Source organism: Dermacentor variabilis, chromosome 3, assembly GCF_050947875.1.
Source record: "Dermacentor variabilis isolate Ectoservices chromosome 3, ASM5094787v1, whole genome shotgun sequence".
In the NCBI taxonomy this organism is placed as follows: domain Eukaryota; kingdom Metazoa; phylum Arthropoda; class Arachnida; order Ixodida; family Ixodidae; genus Dermacentor; species Dermacentor variabilis.
This window is the reverse complement of record NC_134570.1, coordinates 134,681,771-134,692,829: the sequence shown is the minus strand read 5'-3', so window position 1 is coordinate 134,692,829 and position 11,059 is coordinate 134,681,771. Positions and strand designations below refer to the sequence as shown.

The 11,059-nt window shown below is 49.9% G+C and overlaps 1 protein-coding gene across 1 annotated transcript in view; it reads left to right on the top strand.

Moving 5' to 3' along the window:
* Positions 1–1,056: 1,056 nt before the first annotated feature.
* LOC142574203 (protein CTLA-2-beta-like) overlaps positions 1,057–11,059 on the top strand; it is a 66,049-nt gene continuing 56,046 nt past the window's right edge. The window contains exon 1 of the mRNA XM_075683348.1: positions 1,057–1,188. Within this exon, the coding sequence (XP_075539463.1) occupies positions 1,062–1,188 (127 nt within the window). The 5' untranslated portion in view covers positions 1,057–1,061. The remainder of the gene's footprint in view (positions 1,189–11,059) is intronic.

Here is an 11,059-nt window from a genome sequence, read left to right as displayed (position 1 = left end):
AGATTTATTACACGCAAATAAACCTATGATTTCCGGCAGGTGCGAGTAGCCAGTGCCGGAGCGATCGGCGGCAGCCATCTTTTGTTCCTTTCGGAACGGGACAGCCTTCGGCTATTCAGAAGAAAATTCAGTTTTGTTCGGCATATTAATGCATCTTTAGCGCGTACACGTCACTTTGACGAGGTGAGTTTGTGCGGTTTTGTAACGTCGCGTGACCGGCAGGTGAAATGGGTGCAGCCCGAAAACTTGTGAACAATATCCGAGGGCTAACGGCGAAAAGGTGTCGAATAAGAAATAACTATATTTATTTTGTTCGGTCAAATCATGCATAATCAGTGTGTACACGTCACATCAGATGGGGAGCTATCGCGGTTTTCGTGACGTCGGGTGACAGACAGGTGAAGTGGGGGCGGTCCAAAAATGTTTTTGACCCATCGCGGAGGGCTGATTGCAAAATTGGAATAGAAAAGTTTGGTATAGTTTTATGTTATAGCGCCCCTAAACTTCAAGCTTAGTCAAAGTTAACAGGAACGCGCATAGCGCTGTCATCGCTCTGTGCGTTCAAACCGAGAGCGCCGACGACGCCGAGCCGTGTCTCTCTCTTTTCCGTTAATCGTATCTCGTGCGCCACCGAGGGGCGACACCTGCTACGCTACTGCCGTGCTCATAGCGCCAGCCTCCAGAGACGCCTTCAGTGCAAGGGTCAACCATGCTATCGCTTTGAATGCTTCGCTATAGAGAAAGAAATTCAACAAGAGGGGACACTCAGCAAAAACTGGCAACAGGAAACACGTCACGCCTAGTTTCAACAACATCCGTTATTTGACGCGAGCATTGGGAAAAAAAGAATGTGAAATGAACTTAGAGACAACGTTTCATCTTTTTTATTCTTTCCCACTGAAACAAAAAAAGTTTTCGGTGTAAATGACCTTATACTGTGCGACTAATGTTATTGCGTTGCCTAGCAACAAGCTAGCGGCCCACCTGACGCGCGTGCATACGTCATGCGCCAGACAAGCCGCAGGTTCTTATCCCGCAGGAGTGAGCGAGGCCGGCTGCGCATGCGAAGCTCGCGTGCTCGGCGACTCGTCTCTTTTGGATGTAGCCCGTTCTTTTGGGCTCCCGGCGTTCTCTTGTGTTCCGTATGCATTTCGGCACGGCACCGCTGCACTACTGGACTACAGCAAGGTGTGGAATTTTGTTTCGCAGTCTGCGGCGCACTTCAAGCACATTTGGGCTTACTGCACAAACTGTCCTACATAGTGACGCAGTTATCGAAAATCAGCTCCGCCGTCCACGCCTAGTTAATTTGAGTTAACTACTCGTACTGGGAGATGTACGCGACGCTTTCTATGAGCCTAGGCATTATTAAACCTTATTTCGGTAGTTTTTGGGCACGCTCACCGCACCTGGCTTTGTGACGAAAAGCACCTCGGCCGTGTGACGCGGCCGAGGCTTGTACTGAATCTTACCGGGACAAGTTGTGGCACTTTCTCTGATTTCAGACATTATTGTAACTAATTTTGCTGCTTATTCGGGTACTTTTTAAGCACAGTGGCCGCGCCCGGCGTAGAGGCGCAGTTAGCGAAAAGCAGCTCGGTTGTGAGAAGTTGGGAGAAGTTCGTGACTCATTATCTGACCCCAAAAATTATTGTAATTCATTTCGTAACTTTCTGGAATACTTTTGAGGCATGCTCGCCTCGCCTGGGGTTGTGAAGTTGTTAGGAAAAAAGCAAGCCGGCCGTGGTGAGTTAGTTTTGCGCGTACTGAATTTTAGTGGGACAAGTTTGTGACGACCCGCCGTGGTTGCTCAGTGGCTATGGTGTTGGGCTGCTGAGCACGAGGTCGCGGGATCGAATCCCGGCCACGGCGGCCGCATTTCGATGGGGGCGAAATGCGAAAACACCCGTGTGCTTAGATTTAGGTGCACGTTAAAGAACCCCACGTGGTCGAAATTTCCGGAGTCCTCCACTACGGCGTGCCTCATAATCAGAAAGTGGTTTTGGCACGTGAAACCCCATAATTTTTTTGTCAAGTTTGTGACGCTTTTTATGGCCATGAAACAACATATATACCTTATTTCGGTACTCACATGTCGAAAACGCGACGAGCGATTGTCGAGAGTGATAACACGGCAGTGTGTTGCTTGCGCCGACTGGACGCGTAAAAGATAACGCCGAGGAGCTCAAGAACTTGACATTTCTGTCTTCTGAGCGACTGAAAACAGGCTTTGCACCCACGAATATGTCTTGATTGCGGCTAGAAGGCATTCTGCGAGCGTGTAACACGGTCTGGCTGAGAGCCTGTGTTTTAGCCACCTCTGTGTACTTGGCGTACCATCGCGTCGACTGAAGCCAAGTTGTTTTAGAAACGCGCAGTCACCCGTGTATTTGTGCTCTTAAAGTGCAGGAAATATTGCCCGGGAACATAGGGATGCTTGGAAATCGGCTTTTTCTAAAGATTTTATGGTATTGTTTCGGAGAAAATGTATGTAAAAGTGAATTTATCTGTAATGCCGCTCATTCACCACTTACGCACGTTTCGCCTCACCGCGCAATATTCCTGTTGGGTCAATATACCAAAATGGTACATGCTTGTAATTTAATTTTTTTCAACTGATCCCATCCGGTGGAGCTTCGTACGGCAACGACTGCTACTTACCTGGTGCCACAACTTTGGATGAATCCACAAGAAGCCTGGAACGAGCATTTATATAGAGCAAAATAAACGTTTCATCATTTCAGAAGACGTCTTGCGTTTTCTTTGTGAAATTGCACGCGACACAGATTCGGTGAAGGCTTGTAAAGATCGTTCGCAATCAGTTTTACTAAATAATGAAACGATTCAGCGCCAAAGCCGCGCGTGGTTCAGCAGTAGAAGCGAAAAAAAAAGAAATGCTGCGCCGATCAGCTGAGCGGACGTGGCGTGTAAAAACTGGCGTTTAGAACACGCGCGCCCAAAACCGAAACCGGAAGGTGTTAACACCATCCGCTTGGTGCGCTACTGTCAATTCGGCCGCTGGGCTCTATTGGAGTGTCCGCTCTTGTTGAAATTTCTCGTAGAGTTTCTCACTATATTACCTAGAGGGAAATCTGGCGCTGCTGCGCTGTGGTATGCATGGGAATGTCGGTATATTGAGTATTCGGATTGGCATCGTTCTCGGAGAGCCAGGCAAGCACCGTTCTGTCTCTCACAATGATTCGTATTCTACTAAAACTGCACGTTAAAAGCTGTTTTAGCATTATTATTACACAAAAACATGTTTTGTTTAACTATAAGAACTTGTTATTGCATGTACAATTACATGATACGCAAAAAGTATTATCGGGCCACTAAAGTTGGAGGACAGACGACAAGATTCTCGCTCACTTTGAAACAGTTTGTCGTCTGTTCTTGCTTTTTCTTCCCTTCGTCATGCATTGTAGGTGAGTAAAGATGCAATTTGCGTAAATGGAAACATTTCATGAAAATTGTACTGTAAGAACGCGTTATTTGTGTAGCGATATCCACGTTTTAGACGAAGCCTCTTACAACATCAGTCAACACAAGCCTCGGAGACACATACCGTCATTCCCATGACGGCACGGCGCCCGTTAAGAGTCCCATAGACGGTGGCGCCAGATTTCCCTCTAGGTGTTATAGTGAGAAACTATGAAATTTCTTTCTCCATGGCATCGACTTCGAGTGCAACTGAAAATCTTGAAACTTCTACTAAAAATAAAGACAACGAGTTTGACGAGAAGCATTCTACACGGCACTAAAGTTCTTCTATCACTGAAGTTGCTCGTACTTTGTCATACATTCTTTGCAAAGTTATTCCTCAGCTTTTCGAAAATGACAGCCGACGAACAAATTTCGCGAAACAAAACGCCGACGCAGCATGCCTTTTATGTTAAATCTCCTCAGACTGAAATACTAAAAGCGCGATACAATAATAAATGACCGGGCCACGCAAGAGCCCGCATTTCTACCAGAAAGCTCGTCGTCGTGCCTAGCGTTTCGCTTAGACGCCGCGGTGTTCGCTGTGCATGCTCGCGGCGTTTTTTGCATGTCTATATTCTGTGGCTATGAAAGGAAAGCTATGGAGTCAAAGCGCGCACAAATGAGTGCGGTTCTGAAAAAAGTCCCTCGTTTTAATCCACGTTGGTTTAGGCTGGGGAAGATGAAACATAAACACCTTATTTTCAGCCTTTAAATAAGACGGAACACACCACTGAGTGTGAAGCTTTACGTATTTTCCGGCTTTTCCGCGTCTGGGCGAGCGCAAAACCGTCGCACGTGGAAGCTGCGTCGATTCAGCGTCTTTTCCGAGCAAAAAAGCACTGCCCAAACGCTGCCGGACTACTTGGCGCGGTAACACATGTGCAGCAACCATGAGCCCGTACCTCGGAAATGCGTAGCTTTCCCTTCATAGCCACAGAAAGATGTCCGCGAGTATAGCACTTGCGCTTTGCCTGTGACGCAACAGGCGTCTCACCGTCGTCGTCAATGTAGCGACCGCGTTCGCGCTCTTCACGCTTCAATAGACAGACAGACAGACAAAGAACTTTTATTTTGGTCCTGAGAAGACGATGAGTGTCCCCGTTAGGGGGCAGCGTCTGCGGGCCGCACCCACGACGGAGCCGGGAGGTTGAGACTCTCGGCGATATCGCGGGCTCTCTGGACAGCCCTGAGTTGCTCTTCCTTCGCGGAGCTGGTGACGAGCCGGAGCCAGTCTTCCTCCGAAGAGGGAGACCCTGAGCCCCCGCACAAGTCGAGGCACTGCCAGAGCATGTGCTTAAGAGTGCATCTGGGATGTCCACAGCGCGGACAGCCCGGGTTGATGCCGCCTAGGAATTTTGAACAAATAAATGGAGACGGATACGTCTCCGTCTGCAGCATTCGCAGGGTGATTGCCTGTGGTCTGTTTAGGTGTCGGTGTGGAAGTGGAAACTTCCGACGCCCTAGTTGATAGTGCTTGCAGACCTCGTTAAAAGTAAGGAGAGGGTCCCTGTGCCATTGCCATCCCCCAGCCTCCGATTGCCCACTTCCTGCGCGGCGGGTGAGATCTCGCGCCTGGGAGTGAGCAAGTTCATTGGCGTTGGGGACGGCTTCATGAGCATCGCTGCCCATGTGGCCGGGGAACCAGATTAAGTGCTTTTTGCCTGTCCAAGATGCTGCAGAGAGAACGCGAGCGGCTTCCTTGCATACCGAGCCTTTCATGAATGCTCTAACGGCAGCTCGCGAGTCTGTGAAGATAGTGGAACGGTTCGTGGAGGCCATGGCGATGGCTACAGCCACCTGTTCGGCTTTGTCGGCGTTCACATTTTGATGCGTAAGCGACGTCAGCAGCTCCCCCCGCAGCGATGTAGCCACCGAAACAAAATGATTGGAAGCAGCGTATTGCGCAGCGTCGACGAAGGCGACGTTGTCCTCAATCTTAGCCGCTAGGCTAAGAAGGGCCCTGGCCCTCGCTTTACGTCTGCCGTAATTGTGCTGAGGGTGCATATTTCTAGGTATCTGGGATACTGAATACATTTCTCTGACTTTGACGGGGAGCGCGCACTCCCTCTGTTTGGTGATGCACGAACCTTGACCGATATGCGCTAGTAGCTGTCTGCCGGCTTCCGTGGAAGCGAGTCTTGCAACTTGTGCCATCTGTTGCGCCTCGACTATCTCTTCAAAGGTGTTGTGGACACCTAGCTCCAACAGCCTTTCGGTACTGGTGCTCTGTGGGAGACCTAGTGCCTTTTTTATGCTCTTGCGAATGATTGTTTCTACCCTAGCCGCGTCCCTTCGGCTCCATTTGTGGGCCAGGGCTATATAGTTAATGTGGCTGATTAGGAAGGCGTGGAAGAGTCGCCTAAGATTATCCTCCGATAGCCCCCCTTTTTTGTTGGCCACCCTCGTGATTAACTTTGTCATGGAATCAGCTTTGGTAGCGATGCGCTCTAAGGTGTAGTCATTACTGCCGTCCTCCTCCAGGAACATGCCCAGGATTCTGATTCTGTGTACTACCGGAATGACGGATCCGGTCTCGGTGGTGATAGAGATATTGGGAGGTGTCCCTTTCTTTGCACCGATTGTGGGTCGGTATAGTAGCAGTTCCGATTTCTTAGCCGACAGGCAGAGTCCTGCCTTCGCAAGAAACTCCTGAACGACTGTGATCGCTCTTTGTAATTTTTCTTCGATGTACCCGTCGCTACCTCCCTCGCACCAGACTGTGATGTCGTCGGCGTAGAAGGCGTGACCGACACCCTCAATCTCGGCCAGCTTTTGGGAAAGAGCTCTCATGGATAAGTTAAATAAAAACGGGGAGAGGACTGCCCCTTGCGGAGTGCCTCTGGGTCCGAGATCGAATGTTCTCGAGCCCAGAGCTCCTAGGCGAATAGTGGCTTTTCTATCCTTTAGGAAGGAGCTGATGTACTTGTAGAATTTTTCTCCTAGACCTGCTTCTTTAATCGATTCGAGTATGTGAGAGTGTTTTACCTTGTCGAAGGCCTTTTCTAGGTCTAGTGCCAGGACGGCTCTGGTGTCTCTGGAGGCCTTGTCAATAATCTTGTGTTTTAGAAGCAGCATTACGTCCTGTGTGGACATGGATGGTCTGAATCCAATTTGATTAAACGGAAATAGATTCCTTTCCTCTGTGAATTTAGTGGCCCTATTGAGAATGACGTGCTCGGCGACCTTTCCCACACAGGAAGTGAGTGAAATCGGCCGGAGCGAGCCAAGCTCTAAGGGTTTCCCTGGCTTCGGGATGAGGATTACGGTCGCGTTACGCCACTCCAGTGGTACCTCGCCTGTCTCCCAAACCTCATTGATTTTATTTGTGAGGAGCTCGATGGCCCCATCATCCAAATTCTTTAAGAGTTTATTTGTGATCCCATCGGGACCCGGTGCTGATCTGCAATTGAGTTCGTATAATACCTCTCTCACCTCCGCGTACGTGAAGGGGGAGCCCAGAGGGTCCGTTTCGTTCTCGTGCGTCGCAGAGAGGTAGTCATTGTTTGAGCCGGGTTCGATACAGAGGTACCTCGAGGCCAACTCGTCTGTAATTTGTTTCTCGGTCATGCCAGAGTTCTTTAAGTTGTGGATGAGCCTATCAATAGTGAGCCTCTGATTGGCTTTGGATTGTTTGTCCCCAAGCAGATGCTTGAGGATGTTCCATTTTGCTCCGCTCCTCATTTGCCCGTCGACGGCGTTGCATACTTCGTCCCATTGTTGCCGAGCGAGGGTTTGGCTATGTTCATCTATTTGCTTATTAAGTTCTGCAATCTTTTTGCGTAGGCGTCTATTTAACTTTTGTGTTTTCCATTGTGCCTGTAGCGCGTTTTTGGCTTCTAGCAGGTGTGCTAATCTACTGTCCATGCGCTCTACCTCTTTGGCCGTCTCTATTTCCTTTGTGGAAGCAGCAACGTCTTCTCGGAGGCGGGCGAATAATTCCTCTAACGAGCTGTATTTAGTCTCGTCCTTCTTTCTGATAGCTCTAAAGAGGTCCCAATCCGTTACTCTGAATTTTCTGAGAGGCGGTGATGACACTCTTATCGCGAGGCTGCTGATGTAGTGATCACTGCTGAGGTTCTCTTGTAAATTGGTCCATACCGGTTCCTCCACATTCCTAACCATGGTCAGGTCTGGCGTGGTATCCCTGCTGACTGAGTTGCCAATTCTGGTGGGGTATTTTGGATCGGTGACCAAGGTGAGACCGCAGGCTGCTATCTGTGCCGCGAGGGCCTTGCCCTTGGCCGTATCTTTGATGTAACCCCAATCTTGGTGTTGTGCGTTAAAGTCCCCTGCTATGATAAGCGGATGATCGCCTGCAATTTGACATGCCTTCTGGAAGAGAGCGTTAAACGTCTCCCTTCTGTCGGCTGGCGAGCTGTACACGTTCAGAATGAAAACGGATTGGTTGAGTTTAGCGTTTTGGATGAGCTCGATCATGATGTGTTCGACTTTTAAGTTCGGCCTAACGTCGTGACGTAAATAGGCGAGACTCTTTGAGACGAGTGTCGCTATCCCTCTTTTGCCCTCCGAAAAGTGCGCTTCTGCATGGTAGTCGTGAAGAGCGATCACATCGGTGAGTGTTTCCTGGAGGAGGATTACTGACGGCCTTTCGCTAGCAGAGCTAAGTAGTTGTTGCAAGACTGCCTTCCTTTTGCGGAAGCTGGCGCAATTCCATTGCCAGATAACTAGATTGCTTGAGTTAGCCATTTTACTTACGTAGTGGGGGCGTACCGAGCAGCGCAAGCTGTCTGTCGGATTCTAAAATTTCGATCCTCGCTGTGTGCTCGTTCAGTTGGAGCTTGATGGGGCTAATTTCGGCAACTATGTTCGATCTTAGCTGGTCAAGCAGTTGCTTAATCCCCGAGACGTTAAGAGTCTCCTCGTCCATGGGCTCGGGGCTCGCCCTGCGTTTAGCGCCTCTGTTAAGAGAGGCGGCAGCTTGGCCGCCGATCGCGCGTTCTCTCTGCTGCATTTCCTGCAATAATGACTTAATTTCAGATAGTTCCTTTTTAAGAGACGCGTTTTCGCGCTCGAGTGATTGAATTTTGCCTAGCGTTTGCTCTTGGAGTTGCCCTTGTTGTACGGGAGCACGGGTCTCACCTGTTTTGGCTGCCTTGTCCGCCCAGGTGGGTTGTGAGTTGATCCGGACCCGGGATCTGCTCCTGGATCTCGATCTAGAACGTTCCGCGGTGGCGTTCTTGGGAGCGTTCGTAGCTGGCGTCGTGGCTGGAGCTGGGGTTCCTCGACCCCCAGCGTTGCTCATTGCGTTGTTCTTCTTGTTGCCGCGTTTCCTTCCTCTTCTGCGTCGTCTCCTCACGACATAAGGAACTTGATACCTGTTTTTGCAAGTTCGGTCGCCGGTGAGGTGAGCGTCTCCGCAAAGCGCGCACTTGGGTAGCACACATTCGTGTCCGTTTGTGGTTTGCAAAGTTCCGCACTTTTCACACACTTTTTCGGTCGGTCTGGGGCAAACGTCGTGCCTGTGACCGACTCGTCCGCAGTTGCGGCAAGTGTCTATTTGCCTCTTGTACAGCGTGCAGCGCACCATGTTGGGGCCGCAGCGGACATAGTTGGGCACTTTCATGCCGTTGAACAGTATGATCACGGTAGTCGACTCTTTTATGCGCCTGACTCCGAGCACCATCGGGTTTCTGGGTGTGACAAAAAGGCTTTGCAGTGCAGCTTCGGGCAGATCGGCATCGACGCCTCTGACCACGCCTCTGCAGGTATTACCCGGAGGCGTAATGTATGCCGCGATAGGGTGCCGTTTATCCGCCAAGATAATCTCCCGGACTTGGGAGTATGCACTGGCGTTCAATTCGGAGGGTGTGCTTATAACAAAGATATTCTGCATTGCATTCGCACACACGATATCCTCCTCGGCTGCCACCGGGGGCAGCTTGGCCGCCATTAAAATGGCGTTCGTGACTTTGATCTGACTGCATTTTCGCACGTCCAGCCCTCCCCCCGGGCGGACGACAACTCGAAAGTGGGATTTAGGCAGGCGCGGTAGCCTGGAGGCTGCGGCAACCTTTCTTAGCTGGCTGGCTTGTTTGGCGCCAACGCGGGCGCCTTTTTGCTTTGCCTTGCGCGTCTCGTTCTCGACGCAGGTTTTGTCCGCGTTCCGCTTCCTGTGAGCGGTAATCCAGCCGTTGGACTCGGCGTCTTCTTTGGAGATTTGCTCTCCCTCTACCATTGCCTCGTAAGGCATGGCGGAATGTTCTGGAACGCTCTTTGGCGTCGGCTAAGCGAGCGGCCGCGCCTTCCCGCGCTACGGCGGAGCCGATGTCGTGCTAAGCCAAAATAGGCTTAACCCTTGGTGTCGGAGAAAGGACCCACAAAAAAGGTTTGAGTGGACCTACCGTGATAGATGCGCCATCCAATTGCTCCTTGTAACTTCCCGGAGTCGTTCCAGTAGAAATTGTGAGGAAAAGGTACATTGGAACAAGTAGGTCAACTTCGGTTGGCGGAGCTGATGCAGACAGGTCCGCACGTCACGCCGCCAACTAGCGTCCCCACGCTTCAATGCCGTGGGGCTCGCTCTGCACGTTCGCGGCGTCCATACGCTTAGCGTAAACGGAGTTCACGACGTGACTTCCCGCAGCCCATTTCCCTTTAAGATGGGATAAATAAAGTTGTCTCTCTCTCTCTCTCTCATGACGTGAAACGGCACTGTAATTTTTTTATTGCGACAGTAGTTACATGGACACCCTAAGTGGAGAAATACATAAATTCATAAATGGATAAATACATAAACGGAGAAATAAAGTAAATACAGGCTAAGGTAAGAAAAGGGTGTATGGTAGGGGTCTAGAGAATTATGAAAGAGTAACAGGTGGCATTCATGTAGGTGCTTCCAGCCTGCAGATTGTGCTTCGTCTCACTCAGAATAACCTTGTGGGCAGAAAACAAGGGGTCAGCCCAGACAAATAACAGTGGAGCAGATCTGCATTGCAGTGCATTAAATGGCTTCACACACTCTGGAGTCTTGAACTATCACTGGTGGGAACATCCAGCATCTACGTAAGCGAGTCACACGACAGCAGCAAAGCCAGTAAAGAGTTACAGTGCCAGAGGTGAAGTGAGTTGATAGCGCTTCCCATGGACAGTGACAGCATCCACCTAATACATCACGTGATCAATCTGCTTCATTGCGGAATTTATCAATTTTTGTTCGGCATTGCAAATTTGCATTGCGCAGATGGTAAGCCATCCTCAGAAGCACAGTAACTTTGATCACTGTACGTGATGTTGACTGAGCAAGGCACATCATTGCTACACTTTTTAAAAGTCATAACAAACATTCTTAACTCAATATCTCGAAAAACCCGCCTCACAATTACTGTTGACAATAATGCGATTCATATCTAAGCAATTTAGCCACCCTATATTAATGACGACCCATTTTTCTGATGACACTGCGATGACCTTATCGATCGTTGCCAGTCATTCGAATACAGTGTCATTGTCATCACATCTTCGTCCAGCCATTATGGCACGTCTGCCAGACTGGCAACTGCCCTAACCAACCCCACCACTACCTTGCGTATTGCGTTTGCCATGAAAGTGCTCACAG